A 26,288-nucleotide genomic window follows, 5' to 3' on the forward strand; every position below is an offset into this window, starting at 1 on the left:
AAATATGACACTCTTCTAAGATGCCTTCCCACAACACTTTCAGTAATTTGCCTGTTGTGGCCTGGTACGATTTAGTTTGTCACACCTCGTGATGAAGTCAGACTGGACACTTTGGTACAAGCAATATGAATTGAATTTTTCTCCTGTACCCGCTAATTAATTACAAAGTCATACTTTGATGTACACAGCTCTGAAGTCCTGAAGTTAGCCTTTATTATTATTTGCCTTCCTTCTTCAATTTTCAAATCCAGTGCCTTTTAAAGAGGGTCTGTACTTCTAAGTAATTAAGCCCTTTTTGAAGTATGAGAGCATAAAGTTAATTATACCAAATCACAAAATTACATATATATACAATTTTGTCAAAATTAACATTTTTATTTTAAGTGATCTGACTTATATATAAAATAAAATTGTCTGACAATTATTTTGACTGACATTTAACTGAAGGGTTAGATAATATTTCCTACGTGACAAATGAAAAATTAAGTCCCCAAACATAAAACTGTTTATGACACATAGTAATTTAAGGCAGAAAATAATAAACATTTTTTTCTTTTTTAAGAGTACTGTCTAAGGAGAATAGGGGTTGCTTGGGGGGGAAAATCTGACATGCAATATAATTTACTCTATTTTTGTTATTAATACAAATGCTTCCTGCTGTTCTGAAAATCCACTGTTTCTTAATCCAGCATTATTGTCCTCTTAATGCAACATTTCAAACCCATTTCGCTTCATTTTCTGTTAGAAAAGCCATATTAAAAGGGAAGATTAAAAAGAAAGAACCAGGTATCATTGGTTCATATGCATATGGGTTCAGCATGTGAGGGTGCTGTTTCTAGGACCGGCCTTAAGATGTGACTGATAGATCTTATTTGTCTGATAGAGTTGACCAGGGAAATAGAGCTACAGCTGGTTACTTCATTAGGTCCTCTCATTGATTGAACCCTGCTGAAGTGATGCAGCAGGCTCCTGAGATAACTGCTGGTAATAGAACAAAATGAATTCTTATCACAGAGATTGGAAAGGCCATTAACCCCGGCCTCCAATGCTTTTCAGAGGTCACAGACAGGAAGCCAAGCGGTGACTGGGAAAACTGTTTTCTGTCTAACTACAGGTCATGTTAGAGGGGGTCTGTGACTTTTTTACCCTTCAGCTTCTGTACAGATGAAACTGTTACGCTGGCAGATGTTAATAATCAGCTGTAAATAAATATTGGAAGCAGAAGAAGAAAAATGAGAAAGCACAGGAATTTTTTTCAATAAATATTTAATAAAAGAGCAATTGTTTCTGTGATATTTACTGCCAGTTCTGCTGTAGATTTTTGCCTAATACTTTTCCATATAAATTGAAAAGAGAAATACATAGGGGCACTTAAAAATGAAATTTAATATGGTTTTATATAAAAATACCTTTCCTTCCTTCCTTCAAAGATGAGAATTATAATTGCCTGCTGCCTGCCTGCTTGCCTTATTCAGCAAGCCTATCACCAGTTCATCTGTGAATTAGTGCAGGGCGCTGTTTGCCTTTCACCTGGTTGAGAAGGGTATATATCTAAGTAACAGTCCTATAATTTACATTTAATGCAACCTTTCAATTGACCAAGAGCCCACAACCTAAGCCCCCATCTCACAGCTGAGGACTTTCCCACATTTGTCAAGTCAGTGCCAGTCCAGCATCAGCCAGGAGAAATCATCCATTTAAAGCCTGGAGCTTCACATGACAATTTTCCTATTGCTTGTGAGAAACCCAGCCATGGCAGAGGTAGCTTTGTGTTTTACTTGTTTGACTCTTGCTTTCAGCAGCAGTGTTTTATTATGCGCATGGATTTAAAAAATACAGTGGGATGCATCTTATAAAATAAAATGGAACATTTTCTCTTTATTACTGACATATTTAAGACTGTGCAGATATGTGTTGTAGGTTGATTTTAGCAGTATGTTGGTGGCTTCTATCCTTGTGATTGTGATTTAATTTCAATGTCTGTGGTCATGTGGTATTCTCTGCTGGAGCCAATCTTTCACAAGGAGCAAGTTCATTTAAATGTAAATGGGGTCCTGTGGATGGAAAAAACTACATACTTCATGTCTTCAGCGACCCACCCAAGCATTTGGTTTGGCCTTCCATGCATAAATAATAACAAGAAGGTATGCTGTCATTGCCTTGCTTGAAACACCAGAAGTGGTTTGGCACAGCAAAATCCCCAAGCACTAAAAAGAGATTGGTTTGGATAAACTCATAGTTCAGATCCCCATCCTGATTAAACAGTGTAAAAAAAAAAAAAAAAAAAAAAAAAAGAGAGGGAGAGTTATGGAGTTATTTTGAGGAGTTGTGAATTACAGGAACAGCTGAAAACCAACTCAGGCTAAGAACATACCATACCTAAAAATACTCTGAAGTAGCAGAAAGCTTGTCATTTTGTTAACTTGAATGGATTTTTGCTCTTAATTGTTTGTAGCAATTTGCGAGAGTGGGATGTGAATGTGGTATAAGTGGCAATATAATTAGCATTAATTTAGCATAAAAATGCAAACCTACATTTTCTAAGTAGTTACCTTCCCTTCCACTAAAACATGGAAATATATTACGTAACTCTAAAGTATGTGTGGCTTTTTTTCAAGGTGTTATTAAATATGACAAAATGGAATGCTTTTTCTTTATTACTGTTGTATGTAAAGAGATGCGAAGGATTGCACAACGTCTTTTTATCAAAATCTTTGTGGCATATATATATATATATTTCCACACTGCTAAACTCATGTGTTGACTTTTCGTAGAAATACTCCAGGTGTATTTCAACAGAACTGAAAAAATATCTCTTAGAAATTTCCTTTCCCACCAAGCAAACTCATAAACAGGTTTTCATCTGTGTGGATGAACAGATATATTTTCAGAATTACTTCATTAAGTGCACACTTTTATTTATCTCATTTATTAAGAATGTTATGTTCTGTTGCAGATGTTTCAGGGCATGACACATGGGCCTGGAATCTCAGTGTGCGATACCTTTGGTGAAACTCATTTATGAAACATCCAGACTTCCAGTTAGTTGTGCTCTGCGCTAGGAACTTAGCAGAATTTTGACTTTGTTCCAGAGCTGTAATAAAAGACTGGTATTTACTGTTTTCAGAGATTTCTGAAGCATATTTGATAAGCTTTCCTCTTCTTTTTATAAAGTGGCATTAGTTCAAGACGAGCTAGATTTAAGCAGTACAAGATTTGCTGTCCAGGGTAAGAAACAGGATATTAGTGTTTATGTTACTCGGCTATATTAGGTGTAGCTGTGAATTAAATAATTTTGTCCTGGCAGCTTCAAAACTTAAAATGTTCATCTGTTGGTCCCTCTTCCTTTATTTCATTGAGCTGGTTAAGTAAAAATGTTCGAAGTTGTATGTTTAGTTTTCCTAAAGATTCCAGTGAAATATATGCATTATAGATACGAATAGGTACATAGAGGATGAGCTAATGTGTTGTTCTGTCTTACTATTCACCATTGGGGGATATACATGTTGTGCTGTTTTTCATTACTTGGTTGCATTCCATACAAACTGATTTCCACAAAACCTATTAAGTCTTCTAGATATATTTGCTGGCAACTCTATATTGATACAGTTTTTTAATATAAAAAAAAAAAAGACCTCAAATACTGTCATGACAGATGAGAAGTTCCAACCTACTTCTCCTATGAGAAATCTCAGCAACACACCTGATATCTGAAAAGCAACGCTATTGGTTGCAATGTGGGCAATATGGGATTTTTGTTTTGTTTAGAATGTGTAAAATTATTTTCCCAAGTGCTTTTTGTTTAAGCTTGTAATTTGCAAGACATTCAAAATTATTGGAGGGAGAAGTCCACCTCCTAATTCACTAGTCTAAAGAACAGACTTGAGAAAGCAGAGCAAATGTCAAGCACTTCATGAGAGAGCAAATCCAAGGGTGGGTGGTGTTAATCTAGGCACATTTGCAGAAGTGGCATAGCAATTGTGATATAGAAAATAATCTAAAGACCATTAATAGACTAAGAGCCATTACCATATTTTAGGGAAATATTAGGTTTCTTACATAATGATAAGATGTGGCAGAGAAAGCGAGAGAGTATCACCACATTGATTAATTTTAAGGCAAGTTAGAATTAGAAGGGTCTTTGAATACGGCCTTTGAAAAAAAGGATCTCTGAAACTGAGTTAATAGGGTTCGATCAAAACAGCAGTATATAATTTCATGGATATTGTGAAAATTACGAGCATCCTTAATTTAGTCACTTTTTTATAAAAAAAAATTAAATGGGATCCCCTTTATGTGATTGGAAAGACACTTGAGAATGGGAAAAAAAAAAACATTAAGCCTTTGCTCAGCAAAGACAAAGGCAAAGCCTTTCCCCAGAAAGTTGGTCATAGCTTTTTTAATGAAAATAGTTGACTATGAAAGATGGCATCTTCCTGCAACATAAATTTTACTCCACATATCCTGCAGCAAGATATCTGACTAAAGCACCCCAAGGGCAAAAAAAACCTGATTGCTCCCAGGAGCCAAAGAATCTGTTAAAGGAATGGAATCCACCTGGCTTTCAACCGTTTTCAGTTTGGGAGGTAATACTCATGAAACTTCTTCAGGTCAAAATATTGAAGCATAAGACTATAAATATGGCTGGAATGACAGAATTAATGTTGCCTGGCCCAGGTCAGGAGGTGGGGTCCAAGTTCCTAAGTGTATCTCTGGTTTCCAAGACAGTGATCTGGCTTTGGGTTTAAGTTAGTGTTTCTAGAAACTAAGAGTTAGGTATGGCAGCTTCTCCAACAATTGACACAAACACAGGCAGTACTGTTTTCCTGTGGTGTTGAAGGTACATCCCATCATATTTTTCTAGACCCTACAATAACAAATGGAATTTCTGGTTTTGTTTTCTTGCATTTGTGGGCTGTGTTAAATGTTACATACTTTTCTGCTGTCCATGTCCAATTTAATCAATATTACAAGTGCTCCCATGTGGTAGGCGGAACAGTGGCAATAAAGTGAAATTTCCACAGCTTTTACCCATTGAAATTCTCAGAGGGCAAGATTCTTATAAACTTCACTTTGCTTCCTCTGTAATAGATTTAATAGCTCCATTCAGGAAGAAAGTCTGATGTGCTTTCTCATTTTCAAAATGTAGATACCAAACCAAGCTTTATTCTCTTTCCAGCTCTTGACAAACTTTGAAATTCTAATATTCTTTTACCATGAGTGTTGAGAAATGTACTTGTCTCCAGAATTGCATTGATGTCACAGTGTGACTCTGCATTTGAAAATGAGGGAGTTAACTGAGGTAAATTCCAGACATTCCCAAAAAATTTTGAAACTGGTGTAATTTAGGTCAGTTTAAGGCTGTTTGGAATATCTTATTTTACACATAGGAATTGGTAATGTCCACTTTGAATGAACTGACTACATTGGCTCTGTGCCACTGGGCATCCTTTTCGTTTTAGGGCTTTCCTCCCAGCCATTTAAACCATCTTTTAGGCATCTGTGTGCTGCTGAAGCAATGGAAAACAACTTTATCAAAGCCTAAGAGCTGGTCTTTAGTCCCAGAGTTCATTATAATAGTTTAGAACTTGTGTGCTTCTTGTTATTTTGGTGTCCTCTATTACAAAGAATTACTCTATTGTCTTCTTCCTTGTACAATGCATCATTTGGGCTCAGCAGTCACTAGCAGAGTTCTGCTTCATTCTTCATGACTGATTATTTGTCGTATTAAATTCTCCCCTAACAAAGAAAAGTCGTGAAGCACTGTAATTGAAAGAGATAGTGGAATGTTCACACTCCTTAGAAGATGTAGCACCCATTCTAGCCTTTATTTATATGAAATTATTGTTTCTGTTGCTATTGTGCTCCTTCAGTGAGAAATAAACAAACAGTAGGAGGAATATTAAACAAGGGGTTTAGGAAAATTAGGTTAGATGAAGAAACGATAAAAAAAGATCCATCACAATTCAAATGAAACAGCAGGGTTTAAATGATACTGTACATCTATAAAGCTGTGTATGCTGATTTGCTGTTACTTGGTAGGCCAACTGTTTTCATTTTATGTACCATAAAATTATTGTAACTGCATTTCCGCTTGAACAAGGGTGGGGACACTTTAAAATGGAACAGGCTGTGTACTGTTTTCTTAATCATAGGAGTCCTTGAATAATTATCAAACAGTGTTTTCCGCAGAGTTGATCTATAATTCATCTGAGGAAGAAAACATCTTCCCAATAAAAGATTTTTTTGTCCTCAATTGTTCAAAGGTTTCTTTTTATTATTATCATTAACCCAATTATCAAATTTCACAACTTCTTCATTTCTCAACTTTTTTTTTCTTATGCTTGTAGCTGGAGGGAAAAAACATAGGTGGAGACATTCAGTAAAAGGGTTTTTACAAGGCTTACAGTTACTCTAAGTTACAGCCAAGGGAATTTAATTGGGGGAAGGTTTTTGGAGGGTAGCTTGTATTTTTTGACAGTTTGTAATATTTTCAGTTCCATAATTCAACAGTCATAAGACTGCATTAAAATTCCTGATATTTATAAAGAAGTCAAATTTGAATTATCAGTGAATTGATTACCTGGATTGTGGCTCAACCAGAGCCCATCTGCTGTCCACACCACCAGCTGCAGCTCATAGTTACAGAATACATGACACAAAATAAATACTACTCTATCAGGTCTGCTCTGCTCACTGCAATTTAACACCATTTCTTCATTCCATAGGTAGCTATTTACAAGTGGAAGTAAGAGAATTACTTCAAAAGTGAATGTACTAAATGTGCTCTTTTAGTTTAGTTTACATATGGTTTTGCTTTATTTAAGTAACCCCACCCCTCTACTCTGGATAATTGTGAGCTGATTATAACATATTTGGGTTTGAGTTTTAGCTTTTCTATTTGCTTAGGCCTTATGTAATGGTGGTGGTGTTTTTTAAATAGTTTCTTCTTTTTTCTTTCCCCAGAAATATGACATTATTTTATTCAACTTTGTTACCAAGTGAAAGCTCATGTTCTTGCATAACTCTTAAGCCAACATTGTGAGTAGAGCACCTATCATGAGACTTTCCTTAAAAGTTCCAAAAGTTGACTGTTCTTCATACCTTCCTGCAACAAGACATTTCTTTCCTGTTGCCAGCAGTAATGCACACCTATTACTTAGCTCACAGAAGCACCTTACTTGCCTTTGGTAGCTAGAGGCTGAGCAGTAGGTCTTGGCTTCCAGTAGCAGTCCATTTTTTTTGCTATGAGGGAATGAATGACAGCAGTAGGACTGAAAACTTTCCTATTTTGAATTAATGAACACACATGAAATATGTCTTCTCTAAAGTTTGATCAGCAACTGCTTCTGGAAAAACTTCATTGAAAGCTGCTGAACCTGCATGTTGTCTTTGAAGTATTTAGCAATTTTGTTTTCACCTTTGATTTTTTTTTTCTGTTAGAAACTAAGGGTTGAGTTCAAACTTAGTTATGCTGAATTTATAGTAGTCTCAAGTGGCATTTCTTATACGATTTTCAATGAGTAACTTGTGAGGAAGAAGATCTACTTGAATCAGATTCCATTTTCAGCTTGTTTCTCTTAAAGGTATGGTACCTGATTTTTCAGAAAGAGCTGACATACATTCTGTGTCCCCAAATGGACCTTCAGACCAATCATGTTTCTATTTTATTTGGAAATGCAGGATGTATGGGCTTGTCATAGCTCATAAAATCCTGACGGAATAGTATTTTCTTTCTATTTTAAAAGTTGACTTTAAATGTCTTAGTTAAATAAAGGTAAAAATTATTTTTGTTACACTGATGTCTGAATTTCCATATTTGAAAGATGCAAAATAGTTTTACTTAACCCCATGATGGATGAAATGTAAGTGTTCAGCTTAGTTCTGTTTCTTTTTTTCATGTTGAAGCATCTAACTCCCCTAGTTAGGGGCAAGTTTAAAGTTGCACACTTCTGATTCCTTGTGTTCTCAGTTTCTGTTGAAGTCACCTTGTCAATTGATTCTTCTTTCTCTGTAATTATATATTTGAGCAAAACATTTTCACTTTTTAATGATGTTCAGCTTTGTAATAACTTTGTGAGATGGTCTCCAAAACCAGCCTGCTGTACTTGTATGCATATATTTTGAAATGGGCACACGTCATGCAATCCATTTGAGCTTAGGATCCTGCCAGGCTGACATTCTCTGAAGACACAAAAACATGCATGGGATCCCTTTTAGCCATCAGCTAAAACATGGCTTTTGTTAGTCTGACAAAGTGTGTGCTGCACATGGGGGAATGAGTGAGGAATGTCACCTCATTGTCACATGCAGTTCAAAATAGATACTAACTCTGAAAAGCCTTGGATGAAGTCTCTTCGTATTTCCTCCTCATTCGAGAATAGAACAAGTATGTTTATCAGTGCTGGTCTTCACTATGTCAAGTGTGCTGGGCTAACCAGATGTGGAAGCTTTCGCAGAGCATCTAGATAAATGTAAATGTCAGACTGATGACTAGTTCCTGCCCAAATAGTGTTCATATGAAATTGATGGTGCCCCATTTCATCTCCACAACAAATTCTGAGGAGAAAGCCTGTAGCATACCTCTTCCTTCCCCCACCTGTGCTTTTGGGACAGAGGCTGTTGCAAATAAAACAGGCAAGCAAAATCTCGAATGCAGTTTCTGCAGTGAATTGAACTGGAGCACTGGTTCTTAACCACACAATGCATTTTAAAAAGTTCCATGAGTGGCAAACGAATATGTGGTACATATTGGAGAGAAAAAGGATATCTGCCCAAGCTTTTCTGGGATACTGAAGGGAATGTATCTCAAAAAAGAGGTGTTTAGACAGAAAATTGTGGTGCCTCCAGTAGTTGCTTCATCTTGCATTTTCAGACAGTTATCTGAAATGCTTGTCGGATGCAAGCATTTCATGTCTTTCATGTGTGTGGCTCCGAAATGTCCCCAGATCAGCAAATCTGACTCTCTGTCAGCAACAGAAAGATAGGACTGTGCCTAAAAGCCACTTGTTTAATTTTCGCAGATTTTTTTTGTTAAAAAAGATTAATAGAAGATGTAAAAAACCAAACTCAAGCTCTTTTACCCATATCTAAAAAAGATCTCAACATTGTATGCTCAGATGCTGTATGAGACTAAAAATAGAAGTCTTTAAAGATGCATGGATTAACTATACAGTAAGCAGCAGAATTTATTTTATTTTTTTATGAAGATGCCTAAATTAATCTTGCTCTTATAATAGGAAACTTCATAGGGTTTTTTTTTTCTCCTGATTTTGGAAGCTATGTGCTGCTTGCTTCACATCATGTTCCACTTTTCAAGTGAAATACTGCTATAAACGAGTGGCTATTATAATCCCCAGACCTCAAAGCCCAGCACACATGGCTTTGTGAACACATGATTTGAAATGAGTGGAACTTTCTCAATATATTTGTAGGTTGGTATGTATAGAGGATATATGTTTTATGAGGACTATAAAATCTGCTTAAAGGCCAGGTGTTGACCATCTATTTTTCATTGGTAAAAATCCTCTGTGCCTAATGTGTGGCGTTTTGCTAATTCCTCTGAGACTATGGAGATTCTCAAAACTGCTCAGCTTTCAGCCCATGGGTGCTAAGATTAACACTGGGCACTTCTGGAAATCAAATGTGGGTTCACTTAAGCCCATTTTTTTTTGTAGTATGGCCTCTGAAAATTTCAACTTCTGTGAATACCTTTACTCAAGCAAAGAAAATCCATGCCAATACTTTAAAAAAGTTCATATATTTTTATTTCTGTTCTTCATCTTAGTGATAACTGTGGAGCTAATTTATGCTGAGGTGATCAAAACATCTTGTTTCAAACAGAAAACAATAATTTCCACAAATGTAGCACATCTCTCCAATTGTAATTGTGTCTCATCTTTGTCTCTTTCCATCATAAGAGAAGCTACAGTATTTTTAGTAATTACAACATGTATGAATTGATTATTGTGCTTGAAAACACTGTTTGCCAACTCAAAATTATTGCATTTCATCAGCATTAGAACAGATACCTGCCTGTATATAAAATAAAAAAGAAGACTCTTTGTTTTACACTCACTATGATATTTGCTAACTACAATCACTGCGCTATTCCTAAATTCCTAAGTCCTGTTCCTAAATACTATTCCTAAATTAGCTAAGTTAGGTCTAGTATAGTAGAGTAAATCAGTAAAATGTTATGTTTTTATTCACACCACCCCTGTGAACTTCAGCCTACTTTGTGCAGGAAAATCCTCATGCATACAGTGTGAAGAGAAATAATGTGGTATATTTAAGACAATGAAGAACTTGTTTCCATATCTGTTTCTGCTGGAGAGTTGGGTTTTTTTTTTCCTAAGCAGGTCACCTTTCCCAGCCTTTTCATAGGAGTTCACTAACTGTGTGGCCTTCATTTTCTAAGTGCTTGATTGGAGGCTCTACGATAGTGTTAAATAAGTGCTGAACACACAGAGCTGCAAATGAAAGCAATCAGTGCTGTGCTTTGAGCATATTAAGTGCTATATAGTGCTATGTACTTTGAAAAAATTGGGTCCCATCTGTATCAAACTGGGTTCTCCAAGTTAGATTTTTTTTTTAACCTCAATTTCTGTATAACTTCCCTTTCTGAAATTGCAGAATTTCCTCCTCATCTCTTAGGAGATAATGAAGATAAATTCATTAATGTTTGTGCAGCAATAAGAAGTCAATAATGAAATGAATAATTTGACTTTCAGAATAGGTTGAGGAGATGTAGCAAGTAGAACATGTGGCTTCATGCTAAACAGTAAGGAATAAAGTCCTGAATAGCTTTTCACTAGATACGTATCAATAGCTTTGTGCAGTGAATAAGGCAAGAGGTTTTGCATAAGGTAGAGCTTGATCAAGATATTAAATATTGTGTCAGAAGGGAAGAGTATTTTATTTTTAAAGATAATAAAGTATTTTACTTTTGTGATATTATTAATAGCTCAAAAAACATAGGGGGGACGGGATGATTTGCATCTCTAGTCCTATAGCTATTAAGCCTTAAACTAGGAAAAAAAATTGACCATGTAGTACTATACTGAAAGGTTCATGAAACAGCAGTGGGTTTGAATTTGCTACACAAGCCCCCTTGCTAGAGCTAGCAAGCCAGCTGAGAGTAGCAGAATGTTTTTGTCTGCTCTGTGGATAAACACTGGCAAAGGGTAGTGCAATAAGCAAGAAGAAGAATTATAATAATGGCAAAAAATCAGGGATTTAATACTGGGCCTTGGGGGACACCATATTTTTCTAAATTAAGTTTCCAATCTCATTGCCTAGTAATCGTTGTTTTCACCTATTGTTTTCTCTGTGCATTTTTGTACTTTTGGTCCCAGCCAGCTCTATTTCCTGAAGTCCAGTTTGGTTCTGGACTTTGGTGTGTGGCTGATTAGAGTTTCCTGCCTTCTATTTTTCATTTGATCCTAATTTTCTCCTCCCTTCTCCATCTTCTGGATTTTCATGTTCTTTTCCTCAGACCAATTCTGCTTGCTTTTTTCCAGTTCTTTCTCTGACCCAAAAATCTCCCTTCCATACCTCTTTTGCTCCTGCCAACCTATGAGCACGGGGGGGGTGGAGGGGGGGACATGCTGCTCCTGCTTTCCTATAAGCTGCCAGCTCCCAGAACAATGATACACAGCCAAAAAAAAAAAAAAGGGAAAGATTGGTTTCCCTTGGTTATCATCATAGTAAGGATAATGTGGTTGCAGTTTAGTTGTGCAGGGAAGCTGCCAGGAGAATTTGTATTTTAGAAGATCTATTTAAGTTGTAGTCTCCCTTTGAGGAGGGAATGTGCTTTGGTTAGTACACACAGGAGCTGGGTGAAGGGGTTTGTGGAAGCTCTGTGGGATGTGACTGCCTGTGCACTTTGGTGAGCTCTCAGCACTGTGGGGGGTGTGACTGTCTTCAGTGATTACAGATTCCTAGCAGAATGTCAGCTCTTCAGTGCAAGGAGCTTTTCTGAGCATGGGTAAGTAGAATTTTTAAAAGCTGTATTGCTTGGCTGAATTTGGGCAGCTTAATCCAATGTACCACATCCAGATGTCATCCTGTCTGCCAGATTTTGGGTTCTAGATTAAAATCACTGGAACATTAAAGATTTTAAAAATGTACACATACATATAAACATATATTTTTCCTAATCCTATTCTTAGAAGTAGATTAATCACTTTGGCTGAAATTTAAAAAAAAAAAAAAAGGCAAATGCTATCCAACCTGCAGCAGGGGCTTCAGCACAGCTGATTTCAGCTCAAGCACTTAAAAGTTTTGAAGCTATAAGCAAATGAAAAGGCATATGTATGGTGGGAAGTCTGGATTACACTTGCAAATGGGTCCTCCTATCTACTTGTCTAAAGACATTAAAAACAAATGTTAAGTTCAAGTCTTGTTCAGAAGTTTTCTCTGAGGTATTTTCGGTGGTATCAACAGAGCCACCTCACAAGGCATTTCAGGACTTCAGCTAGATTGGCACTGTAGATTTGTGTTCATTGGGCAGTTGTGAGTGAGGATTCTATAAGCAAGTCTTTAAGCTTCCACAGAGGTAAAATTATATTGCTGACAATGAAAATTAATTTAGAGGCTGTGGGGCATCTGCTGTGTATGGGAGAAAGAGCATTCAAATTAGACGAACATTTAGGAAAAGTAAGAGCAGTGCAGTACACTGAACAATGAGAATTGAAAAACTTAACTGAAGGAAAGAGGAAATGAAAGATGGAGGAAATTATTATGTCACACTGCTTTAGTAAGAAGCAAAATGGATACAAATCAAGCCAACTCATGCCCTTCTGTTGCTGTGATACAGGTAGCTTTACAGAAAGACTGTGTGACCTGAAATGCTTGACTTGGCCCTGGGAGAACCCCTAGATATAGCCAGCATTTTTGAATTCAGAAAATCTGTCTGCCATCTCCTCTATTTCAGTATTTGTGAGTCACACATCTTTGTGCTGAGAACCAACTGATACTTCTCGTCTTCAAAGTATGCCATCAAAGTGTCTCTAACAAACTTGGCAGTGCACTCATATTAATCAATAGTATAGTGTAATTCCTGATTCCAAACAATGCAGCAAGAAAAGACCAGGTTGAGGTATTGAAGCACAGTACTGAAATTGAAAGGATCCTGCTACTGGGGAAAGGGGATAGAGATGTGTGATGTTATGGCTATGCATCCCAAGCACACTAAAATACTATAATACCAGTCAGGAACATTCCTCAAAACTTCATAATACTCGAGTAATTACACAAAAGTTTGTTGTCTGAATTTTCCATATTGTGTCTTCAGAAGGCAAGTAAAGACAGTAACAGAAGGGCTGAGAGCCAGCAAGAAGGCAGGAATGCACTGCTGGTTTTTACTACTTTTACTGGTTTTGATGAGCAGACTTTTATGTTTTCCTCCTGTTAGAGGAGTTTGACCATGTGTCAGTATACTATATTTTGAATAGTACAGCTCCAGCTGAGCCAGGAAATCCAGTTTTTACAGAAGAATTTTTGGAGTAATTTGCAGTGGATGTCTTGGTGAAGATTCTTACAAATCACTCCAACATTGTAATCTGCGTTGGAGGAAAAGCTAAAATAACACCTGTGTTGTCTTTCTGAAAAAGAAAACCCTAAGGACCACTTCATATGTTCATGCATATGTTAAAGAAGCCAAGCTTTAAGTAATATTTGTAACAAGTAGGTTTGTAAAATAATCCATAGATTGCTATACATGCTATAGACTACTTGTCAGGTAATTGTAGAAAACAAACAAACCAACACCTCCCTCACCTCAATCCCCCAACAAATAATTCTGCTATTTGATTAAAAGATTATTTTTTTAAAAATTCAGAAGGTGTTTTTTGTTCAGGAAAAATGTTACTCAGTATAAATAGATCACCTACTTCTGCCTGTGACAGCATCAAGAAAGAGGAATATTTAAACTGGAGGGCTGTAGTTAGCTACATTACAAGACATAGTACAAGAATTTATTCAGGTCAGAAAAAGTAACCTTAGAAGTGGAAATAAAGCCAAAGTGATGTTAATAAAACTGAACATAGAGATTGGCTATGAGGAGAAAATATGTGAAGGTACCTAGAAAAGCTAAACAGGAATTGTTGAAGTATCTCAGAAATAGAAAGCCTGCAGGAGTCATTAGGTCTGCTAGACCACCAGAGGATAGTCATTCCAAAATGATCAGGAGATGGCAAAGAAAATAAATTCTTTTACCTCTAGTATTCTCAAAAGACAAAGAAGAAATATATGCACTAACAGAATTCTTTACAGATAATTTCAGAGATGTACTGTTAGCGAGCCAAAAAGAGGTGAGTAATTCAGAGAAAGTCTGGAAGGTAAATAAAAGGGATTTTACAGTGTATATCAGAGAGAAACCCCCAAACTGAGTCACTAATAAAATACATCATTTAAATGACATTTTAAATGAATTCTTAATTAACATCATAGTTTCTTTGTAAATAAACTCTGAAGGATTTTTCTGAAAACAGAATGGGAGAATCAGTCTCACCACTTGCATGTTATAATGGAAACTCAGCTCGTAGGAAAAAATGCAAGAAATTAGGGACAGTAGAAGTGTTTGTATGTGAAGGGACATTGAACACACAGATTGAACAGCAAAACAGAAAAAGTAAAGTGAATTATACTGTGAAGATGCAGTATTTTGCTTTTTTTCCCGCCACTGGCTTGAAATGAACATCCAGGAAGGACACTGGTGAAGGTCATGAGGAAACCCTCCTTGACTTTCTGAGCTTTAGGTCAGGCGTAGGTTCACCCAGCTAACTTCCAGTGTTTAACAGCACTGCCCAGGTGAAAAGTCTGCATTCCAAACACTAAACTTCATTTTAAAATCCCTCTGCAATCAGGGAGGAATTAACAATTCATCTATGAAAAGTCAGAGTTGTGCCCTTGTGTCTCTCTCTCCATGGAGAATGAACTTAGAGCAATGCCTGAAATTAGGCAGGGTATATCCAGCACGTTGAATAAGAATTAACAGTGAGGTTTAATTTTCTTTTCTACATAACCTTGATGGAAATGTATTAGTCTTCAAGTCAGACAATGGTAGTGCTCTTCATGCTTTATGCTGATGGGGGAAACAGCATTTTCTATGAACCATAATGGCAGCCAAAAGAAAAGTAACGATCAGTTGGAAAAGTTAGACTATTCTCAATATAGTTTCACGCTTCAATGCCTTTCTAGAGATGGCCAAGTAAGAAAAGTATCCCTTTCTGCATAATAAATGATTAACTGTACATCTCCAATCACATCTGGAAAGCATTTCTGAGTTTCATTCTGAATAGCTGACATTCTCTGTTAATGGTTTTGTCAGCATATGCTTCTTTTGCTTCTTGCAAAATACTTGATAAAATATTAATGTAGAAATAAAACAACAAAAATACAAACCACAATTTTTCCTATTTTCTTATAAATCAGTATGGCTCAGCATAAGTTTACCAACAATTCTTTTCCACATTTGCGCCATTATCAGAGTAAAACATGCTTCTTTTCCTGATTTGCTCTGAGACTACGGGAGGGAGACTAGAAAGCAATCTCAGCCAGCAATGAGAGGGAGGGAAAGCTTGCACAGCAGCCGGACTGGAAAGGACACCCCACCCCTCCAAACTTCTGGGGAGAACATTCCTTTTCCAGCAGCTGGAAGTAGACTGCAGTTTGAAAAAAAAAAAAAAAAAAAAAAAAAAAGTAGAAAAAAATAGATCAGGAAATAATAAAGTGCTGGGCAGATTAGCTGGTGACAATGGATGTTTTCTGCCTTCAGAAGCTAAGAAGCAAAACCAAGTAGGGTAGATAAGAGCTGCCACTTTCCAGCAGCCAGGGGGGTGAGGCTGAGTGTGGCAAGTGGGGAATACAGGCTGCTGGGTGGAAATGGGTGGATAAAATGGATGTGATTTGTGACACTCTTTGGGAAGGAGCCACCATGGCACACTGTCCAGCCAGCTTTGCAGTCGGCCTCCTCTGGCCCGGTGATACATTTCAATGAGAAGCATTAGACTGCCATAAAAATTCAAATGATGCACCACAAAACAAAATTATACCATTTGGTAGTAACTGCCAGTTAGCACTTTCTGGTCAATATGATCATCATCGTCACTTAATTATAGGCTTGTTTGTGGGAAGTTCAGCCTTCTAAGAGTTCTACTTTTGAATATAACACAGCGATTAGAAACAGTTATTAACAGGTTGGTGCCGTTATTCACCCCGAGTCCCTAAAGGAGAAATTAGAAATCCTGTTTGAAGATGAAATATGACCACTAGAGGATGCAGTCAAGATCCTGAATGAGTGAGGCATCCTATTCCTCAGTCATGCACTGCAAGGCCAGCCAGAATATAGAACAAATACTTTCTGGAGTATTTGGGTGAATAAATGACAATGCAGAAGTAGGGGAAAGTTCATCAACAAAGTAGTATAACTAGGATAATACAGAAGTCAACCCACAAGCCCAGCTTTTATTTAACTTTTACTTCTTTTGCATAGTTTTTGTTTTCCTTTTCCTTTGTTTCTCCTTTCCCTACATTATCTGTTGTCTTTCCATCCCTCCAATCCACACCCTACTGTTATCCTTTACTGGTGGTTCCCTTCTCATGGGACAGTTAATAAGCAATTCACTCTGCTGGTTGAACCTGGGATACACCTGTTATGAACACTTCCAGGTACCTTAGATTCAGCTATTTATTGAACATATTCAGTAAAAAAACATAATTATTTTTTAAAAATCTTTCTCTCATTTCATATTTATTTGCTTACTACTTTAGTCAATTGATTTATTGGTTCCCCATCCATCCGGCCCTCAGCCACAAACACTTGCTTAATCTTGTTTTCTCTCTCATAACCACAATTACTCACCCACAACCAGTAGATCATCCTTATTTAGGAAATTACTTGCAATTTGGAGAGGGCAAAAGGGATACCAACAACAACAACAACAAAGTAATCCAGGACCAAAACAGGAACTACTGGCTGTTAATTGAGATATCGGTGATGTAAAAAACCCCAAACGAACCAAAATCAACCCTTGAAAATAATATGTTTTTTTAAACAGACTAGAAAACAGATTCTCAGTGCTGCTCATCAGTAGGGAAACTTCTCTGATAAAACACAGGGAAAGGTGATTGCCCCTGTGATTATCACAGTGCCTTTGAATTAAAGGTGAGAAGATTGTTTCAACTTGTCCATGTCTTGTTTCACTAATAACTACTTAATTTTTTTAAATTGTATTTTTCTCTATACCCTCCTTTGTTTATGGTGTATGTATCTGTTCCTTACATCACACCTCCATAAGTCAGGCTTTTCTAATGTATTTATGAATATTTATCTAATTTCGTTGCTGATACCTGCTATTCAGCTTTGTCTGAGGCCTGGGTTTTGCAATTGAAATCTTCACGTGTCTTGACTTCATTGGACTGAGGAAAATCACAAGGGTCTTACTTCATAAAATCAGTACAGAATTAGACCTCTGTGTAGATTAAAATACTAAAATATATGACATAAAATATGGAATATACAGTATCAACTGATTAATGTTACCTCTGAGACATAAATTTTTCATTTTTCTTTATTTCACAGTTTTAATGCAGAATGTTGCTAACCTCATTTTTGTGTTTAATTCTAAGTCAGTTGTGAGGCAAAAGGTTGATAATGGCTAAATTCAAGACATCCAACATCAAAAGAAATTTTCAACATTTGGACAAAATAAAACCAGGTGTGAATAAAATATCATATTGCAATAGTAAGTGTTATTAAAGCCATTAAAGTGCATTTGAATCGGGTGTTCTATTCATTTTCAAAGCTAACATTTGTAAATGTGTATGGGCAGGATACTTGTAAATTTAAAACAGAGTATTCGGACTTACTTTGGAATCTGTAGCACAATCCTACTGTGTTTTGGTGATACATAATAATTCATAATTTGTCTTTAAGCAGGGGCCATCCAGTTTTTGTTTTTGCATGGTATTCTTGTTGGTTGGCATATGTAGTAAGAACAAAAATGTTACCAAAAAAAGATATTTGTTGCATTCTGGCATAGGTATGTAATGTCTTTGACATCACACTTAGTTACATATCCTCAATATCTGTTCTGACAAACGGTCTTCAGGATTTTTTTTGTAATTTGCTAACTGCTTTTAAGTTAGAGCTGTTGTATTTCCATCTTGTCCTTTTAATATATGTGGTGACAGTGCGAGTCTCAGACAACCTTTCCGTAATTTTGAAGGAAAATAGAAGTTGTATTATCATTTCTGTCTATGAAATTTACTTCTGAAGTGAATGCCATACATATTTCTGAAATGAATGCCAAATGTATTTTCTAGAAGGGAGTGCCATTGAAAGCCAAGGAAGGCAATTTATACCATGCATAATAATGATATTAATTTTTATGGTGTGTATAAGTTACATTTTGATTAGTTTTTTGCATGATTAAAAATTTGCAAAGCCTTTATGGCCCCCAGGAGCCTACCTGTAATAAACAGCTCTCACCTTCCAAACCATAAAACAGGTCTGCAGTACTTGAACATTACAGCTAATTGCCTTGCTACATCAAAGGGAGCACCACAAGACTGAGAAAAATCACAGAAGGGGGGGTGGGGAGTGAGGGGCAGTTTCACCTCTAAAGGTTATGTGTTTGTGGCTTGGTGCAGCCCTGTAAAGTTATGGCCTCAGAACTGCTGTTTGCGATTAAGTTGATGGGGAAAGTCTATCCCGCAATCTCTCCCTGCTGCTGACACAGAGTCTTTGTTCACATTCAGATTTCTCAAACTGTTGCCAGGGTCAGGCTGAGGTCAGACACCACGATGATGTATAGGAGAACATGTCTGGGAATTTCTCTCACACTTAAAACACATACCAGAAAAACAGGAGAGCACCCTGCAAAAATTGTCTGATGAGACCCAGATGATACTGTAGCTTTTCTTTTAGTACCTTCATAATTTTCTTTCTCTTTGCCTGACACACACACAATGTTTTATTAATGTGTGCCACGATAGCCCTTACAATTTTATGTCCCCTCAAGATAAGGACACTCAGTAGCACTTTGACACTTCATTTTCCAGCCCAGGGGGATTGGGCCAGTAAATCTAGTAAAAGAAGCAATGCGTCTGTTCCCAAGGATGAGTCGAAAAGGGATTGCCATCGGCTCCGTGAGGCCACGGGGCCTGACACTGGATACGAGCCTCATGTGTGCGCGCTCAGCATCAACACAGCCCGAGCCAGGCATGATCACAGGCGCGCAGCATCCCGCGCCGTGCTCCCCGCCACCCTGACAAACACAGCCCCTCTTCCAGCTGCAGCAGGGATACCTACCATGTTTGATTAGCTATCAGCGTGGGAGGAGGCGGGGGACTGCAGGGAGGAGAGCGCTCACACAGCATGAGGGGGCTTTCCATTCGCATGGAAATTTTTTTTTTAATATGCAATTATTTTTAAAAGAAGGGGCCATCTTTCTCCCTGCATTGTTCCAAAAAGTGGACACACATGCTTAGTCCTAACCTATTGTATTTCCATGTCAATGCAAAACACATTGATCTGCGGTCAGGATTTTTTTGAGGGGATATGGGGGAAGGTCGGTTTCCAAAATTGCAGCTGTGTTTTTCTCTTCCGATTTACAAAAGGTTTTGCAGAGAGTTGAGAATCAGATAGGTTTGCCACATCGATCTGAGGGCTGTTTGCCTAGGCATAGGGTTTCAGTGTATGGCTGGCAGTAAGGCAATAGGCAGCAATTTTTTTGTGCTCAGCTGCTACATATGACAGAGGATATTTCATTCGGCTGTCAGAATGTTATTAATAAAACATGGGGTGCGAAGAGGGCCACTATTTCCCCTTTCAATCACTATAGCATTTACAATGAAAATTTTATGCAGTGTGTAATTTTCAGTTAATGCTTGACACTTAAAATGTCGGTAGCTGCATTTTGTATGGTTCCTGAAGGGTTAATTGTATCATGTTCCCTGCATAAAAGCTCTGCTTATCAAAAGTGAATAGAAGAGTGTATGCAAATGTGTGTCTGTGACCTTTTGCCTTTCCAGGGTTAATTTATATGGTCATTAAAGATTTTATGAAATTGAGCAGCCTGGTGCTTTGAATCCCATTTTACCTTCACCTCCTAATTTATATAATTCCTACCTGAACAGGGAAATATGATTCTTATTTTTGTGTGTGTGTGTGTGTGCTGCAATGAAAACAGCATGCTGTGCTGTAGGGAGTTGCAAGTCTGGTTATCTGGCATTACTCAGATTGCTAAAAATTCATTAAAATGTGACATCAGCACAGTGAGAGACAAATGATCACAGGATGAAAAGGAACAGTGGGCCTTTCACGGATTAGTGCTACACAGCCCCAGCATAGAAGCTAACTGCATAAACAGATTAATCCACCAGTAGCAGCATAGCTAAGATTTACCGAATAATTAAATGGGCTTGAGTTACTGTGAAGATTTCCATGTAATCTAGCTGGTGTGAACACGTAAGTGAGGTGTGGGTAATGCTGCTTCCTCAGAAGCCGTATACCAAGTTGCATCATTTATCCTGAATGGCTCCCCCTGGAGACAAAATTTGAAACTTCTCCCGCAAAGCCAGAGGTTTATATTTAATACAGTACCTAATACCTAATACTTACTTACTGCAATTAGCGGGATACTGCTGCACTAATAGGATTTATATTTGAGTTCTCCCTTTTTTTTTTTTTTTGGCTCCAAGATGCATTTTTACATGTGCTTGCTTTTGTTCCAGCCTGTGGGGGGTGTGTGTATATGCGTGTGTGTGCATGCATGTGCATGTATTTTAACACAAATCATTTCTAGCCAAAGAATATGAAATGACAGACTTTAAATCTGTCACACTGGGGGAAAACAGGTACTCTTGTAAAGACACAGTCAGGTTTTGAAATATTGCAAATTATTTAGAATTAATGTCCAGCCTCTTTAAAGCACTGTTCTTCCCCTTTTCTTCCCCCCAACCCTTCTTCCCCCTGTTTTGCCACCCTCCGTTAGTGCTGTTCTTATTACAGGACATATTTTTTAACTGCTGTTAACTGGTCGCTGAGTTCCTTTCCTGAGATCTTTTCTGTGTTTGTCCACAGAAGAACAAGCTGAAGACACAGAGGGGTCTGCTAAAAGTACATCAGTGGCTGTGGCTGATGATAAAGACTCAAGTGAGAGAGACAATAGTGAAGGCAAAAAATCTAATAAAGACTCTGGTAAGATGCTAGAATTTTGTTTTCCCCCTTTTTTAACTTATGAAATGCCCTTTCATTTTAAACTGTCCCACTACTATTCATTGCATGTACATTTTGCATGTGATTTCTATCAGTAGCCTCCCATTGACCTATTTTTAATCATAACCATCTGACAGGATAGATGCGGATAAGTTGAAGAATATTACAGGACGACCAGTGAGATTATTTTTTAATCAAATCAGTTTGTGTGCTTGTAATTTTTTAAGCGCCTTTCATTAATCTTAGCTGTACTTGTGATTCCTCTGATGGCATATTAATTTTTCATAAGCATAGGATTAGGTACCACTTGAATTTTTTCTTCAATCAGGTTTTGCCCCCCTTTTAACCCAGAGAATGTGGGGTTTTTTGTTATTATTTTTTGCTCTTGCTCACAGATTAGTTACTCCCAAGAATCTGGCCTCTTCCTGGGCATTTATTTGAGGCATTTGCAAAAAAATACACAAAATCCAGTGAAAAAGTTTACAGATGATTCAGCCTAAGAAAGAGGAAATATCATTGAAAACGGATTATGGGTTGGGTAATTTTGATCTCCTGGAATAGACAAAGCCCAGTAATGAAAGCTACTGTCTTTGAAAACAAAACCTCTATGTCATGACATTTACTTGTGCACAAACAAACCCAGGGCCAGCATCTGGTGTAGATACCCAAGGCTTTTTCTGTGTTTGATTTGGCAAATATGTGACTTCACCCATGCTTTTTATGTATGAGATGGAAATCTATGGTCACAATGAATATTACATTGGCTACTTTTGCCGCACGCTATACCTAGTTACATTATGTTGGATTCACTGAAGCAGAAGAAGTGCTGAAACAGGTTGAAGCCTATTAGTTTCAGGTAGTCATATATCTTTTCCTTGTATGCTGATGACAGCAGCATACAAAGGAGGTTGTATTATCCATAAAGACGTATACTTGTAGAGAAAATACCATTTTACATCTGAGTTTCTTTACACCCAAATTTGCCCGTACTGCAATTTGCTCTTTACATATTAAACATTTTTGAATTTATTTCCAATAAAATTATAGATGGCCCTTTCTATTTCAGAATTCAATTCAGAAGACTGACTTAAAGATTAAAGCTTCCTTTAAGTTTGCTTGTTGATGGGCTAAGGTCAGTACCCATCACAGTTTACAACCTCAACTGCTCTTCAGTCGCTTTATTTTTTGAGATCAAGAGACTGAGGGAAGGCTGATGATGACAAGGATGATGTTGAGCAAGAAGCTGTGTTGTGGTTTAAAATATATATTCCCCTTGGCTGGCTCTCTGACTTGGTCAAAATTGTCTGCAGTGCAGTAAAGCCATGCTCCCAGGCTGACACAGGTCCTAGTTTGTGGTCTCCTCAGGGACTGGCCTGGACACTCCCTAGGAGAGGGGTGACAGCCACTTGCAGCCTGCATTTCCTACCATACACTTTGCCTAGGGGACAGTGTGAACCACTTCAGGGAATTTATAAGCCCTCTCTTTTTCTTAAGTTGGTCCATTTATAGTTTTTTTGGAAAGAATATGGTATTAAAGATCCAGAAAAAAAAAAAAAAGAAAAAAAAGGAATCTAGAAAAAAAATACTGAAGGGGAATTCTCAAAATTCCACCAGGATTAGCCACTCATAAGGGCCAAGTTTAATTAGGACAAACCTATATCCAGATGCCTACTGGGTGCACTACAAAAAAACAGCATAATTGTTCTGCATTCCCGTGCCAGCAATTACACAAATAACTTTGCAGTAAGATTCATATAAAAACAAGGGCTGAAATACATGATTGCCTTTGTGCTTTGCAGAAAATAATTTGTACTGTAAAATCCTGAATATTTTAGAAACTTTTATTTTTCTAATCTAAATTAATTCTGCATATGTAACATTCCAACCATCATCTTAATTTCCACTCATCTGACAAGTATTTCTAATGACTGCATAACTGCTTATGTGTAATTGAATGTTAATTTGGGCTTTCTCCTGAGTTGAATGTTGCAAGTCTTGCCAAAGAAATCTCAGGAAAACCAATAAATTAATCACAATACTAACAAGTTAGACAGGAAAGTGGTGTGACCCTTCTTTAGCACAGAATCTATTAGACAAGAAAGGATTAACATGTATTTAGTAACAGTGTGTTTGTGTAAGCTGTTGTGCTGCGTTGCTTACCTTATCTCAAGGAGTAGAGCTTTCAAAATGAGACTTGGCAATATGCAAGTTATATTTGTTGAATATTCATTCAGAATAGAAAAGCCTACTAATGCTTCATTTATATTGTCATTTAAATCTAGTGCCACTTTAGATTAATTATAACCCAAATTACAGCTCTATGCAGTGCAAGAATTAATATGGAATTTATCCAGATTAATACATTTGCATTGAAAATGTAATATGTCTCTGCCATGGCTAAGGGGAGCACTTTTTAATAAGGTAGTAAACATGAGGAAGGATGGAAATTAACCTTCATTATTGCAATGAAAATTATCCTTTCATTCTACTCTAATTAGAAAGAATACTCTACCAGTAATTATAATTTTAGAATTATTTTGAGTCTGAATAACATCATCTGATGTGTCAGAAGTCTTAAATTATGCAATCTTTATCAAATACAAAGATACTTAAATAAGAAAATAGTGGTTTTATCATGGCTTTTCCTGGATTTTTTTCTCACTAGTAGATGTACTGTATTAACTTTCTCCCTCTTATTAGTCAATAAGCACAAACATTTTATTTTTCTTTTGGGGCTTCAAAATATATTATGAAGGTGATGACATCTGAATTGCAGTGAATTGTGTCATTTTTATATTAGTAATCCTACACAAGTTAAATAATAAATTCTGCTACTGACAGGCAATCATTGACTAGTCTATTCCATGGCACTTATTTATAATTAAACTTATTTTTTGAGCTAAATGTATTGAAATTACATTATTCATCTAAAATAAGCTGCGTATTTTATATTATAAAAAGAATTGCAGTTGTGTTTCACAATTGCAAAAAAGCGACAAACCTACAAATAATGTGTCTCAAGAATAAAAAGTGAGTATTTAAAACATGAATAACCACTGGATTTAGTCTTTTCCTACAGCTGCCTGGTAAGAATGGCATGGCAGTGGAACATCTAGCTATGAAAAGAGTGCCACACAGCATGCTCAAGACTGTAACATTTTCTCTCTCCCTTCTCCTTTGATACCCTTTCTATAAGACCAGAGGTGTTTACAGCTTTTCTACAAAAGCTCCCTAAAACAGCAAATTCAACGTGGAAAGCAGAGCATTGGTATAGCGAGACAAGGGACTGAGCTGTAGTAGCTGGATCATTGCATAAAAAGCTGAACGCTGCTTTTGGCATGTTCACTGTGGCTCGGGGACTCTGATCTTCACCGTGCGCAGGGGCAAGTGACTCCCCAGTGCCAGAGGGCAAAATCAGCCACCCTTTTTCTATTCTTTAAAGCTCACCAGAAGTTCCAGACTCAGTTACATTACTATTGGCCAGATGCAACTTCAGTCATATAAGAAGTAACAGTGTTTGGGGTTGAATGAATCCAGAGCCAAACGACAACAAAAACAACAAAGCCTCTGTAAACTTTGACAGTTTATATAAATATCGTAGTAAACATTGTAAAAAGCTGTGCTTTGTTATGCATTTATTGACCCCAGCACAGTGTTTTATAACTCTATGGTTTTATTATATTAACCACAAAAGAAATTTAACCAAAAAACCCCCCTTGTTTTTATAGAAACAAGAACTATGTGTTTCATGAGTATTATAGGCCCTTTGAAGTAATTAAGTTATTCCATCCTGTGGTGGAAGATGATGTGTAATATTAACCTTGTGTGTGCCCAGGCGCACACAGAGTGCACTTCAAGATAAATTTCACTAGCAGTTAAATATCACTGCCAAAACACAGTTAGATGCATTTCCACAAAATTTTGAAGGAGAATTTGGTTCATAATTTTTGTAACAACCAGTTGAGAACAATCTAGTGTGATGAGGGGAAGAGAAGGTGGAATTTTTTCATTTTGTGTTTTAAATTCAGCTTCCAGTATAGCAGTGTCCGTTTACATCAGCTGAGATTCTGGTCCATTTGTCTTTAAAAAGGATATTTTAAAAGTGACATATTAATAAGGTAAGAAACAGTAGAGAAGTTTTTGACAGTTGGAAATGAAAAGAGGTTAATAATTTGAATCTGCCTTTCTAAAACCCAAGAAATAACCTTTCTCTCTTAATATCGTATGTCACTGTTTTACTTCCCATAATTCTCACAGTTGAAATACTTGAATAATATGTAAATATAGATAGGCCAGGGAGTACTCTATTAATAGTCATAAAGCAAAGTGAGTAATAAAATGGTGCCTTATGTGATTTCATCACTTAGATTTTACCTTTAAGCATAGGGAGTCCTTTGGTTTGTTGGCCCAGCAGTGACTGAGCAGTCTAAAAGAGGCCTCCAGGATCTGTTCCTGAGAGTGCAAAAATTCAGGGGGCTCCAGAAAGGGACTTTTTCAGGTGATAAATCAATGATGATGAATTGGTAATATTGAATAGGGAAATACACCATGAATAAGCTTTAATTTGAGCTAGAACATGCAAAAATCACTGGCCTAAATTACACCACAAAGAAATAATTAACAACTTAGGTATGAAAATCAGTGTGTGGGGAAAGCACCATTAATGTGTAAGTCATAAAATATGTTTTATGGGGTTTTTTTAAAAAAGTGCCCTTCAGAAAATGTCCCTGTATGATTCCGTTTTCAATTGATTATTATTTTACCAGGAGGATTTGATATTTACCTTGAAAACTGTTCTCTTATTTTGCTTCTCTTTAATGTTGTCTTTATAAGATCACTGCACAAAGTCTATATGAAAATAATAACAATAATAAAAAGTTCTTGATTTTGTGTTTTCTTTGTTCATGTTTACTTTGTTGCCAAAATGTCCATGACCTTATTTTTAAATTAATCCTAGGTTATTGTGCAATGAGGTGCAATTTGTTCATTTATATGAACCTTATGTGGATTGAAAAAAATCAAGATAAATCTTCATGCACAGCATACAATCAGATTACCCCTG

At 36.8% G+C, this 26,288-nt stretch overlaps 1 protein-coding gene across 3 annotated transcripts in view; it reads left to right on the plus strand.

The window, feature by feature from the left end:
* ZFHX4 (zinc finger homeobox 4) overlaps positions 1 to 26,288 on the plus strand; it is a 149,246-nt gene that overhangs the window by 102,607 nt on the left and 20,351 nt on the right. For all 3 annotated transcript variants that reach the window (XM_010405066.4, XM_010405069.4, XM_010405067.4), the window contains exon 5: positions 21,092 to 21,208. In XM_010405066.4, coding sequence (XP_010403368.3) covers positions 21,092 to 21,208 — 117 coding nt within the window. The remainder of the gene's footprint in view (positions 1 to 21,091; positions 21,209 to 26,288) is intronic.

This window comes from Corvus cornix, chromosome 2 (genome assembly GCF_000738735.6).
Source record: "Corvus cornix cornix isolate S_Up_H32 chromosome 2, ASM73873v5, whole genome shotgun sequence".
NCBI classification, from domain to species: domain Eukaryota; kingdom Metazoa; phylum Chordata; class Aves; order Passeriformes; family Corvidae; genus Corvus; species Corvus cornix.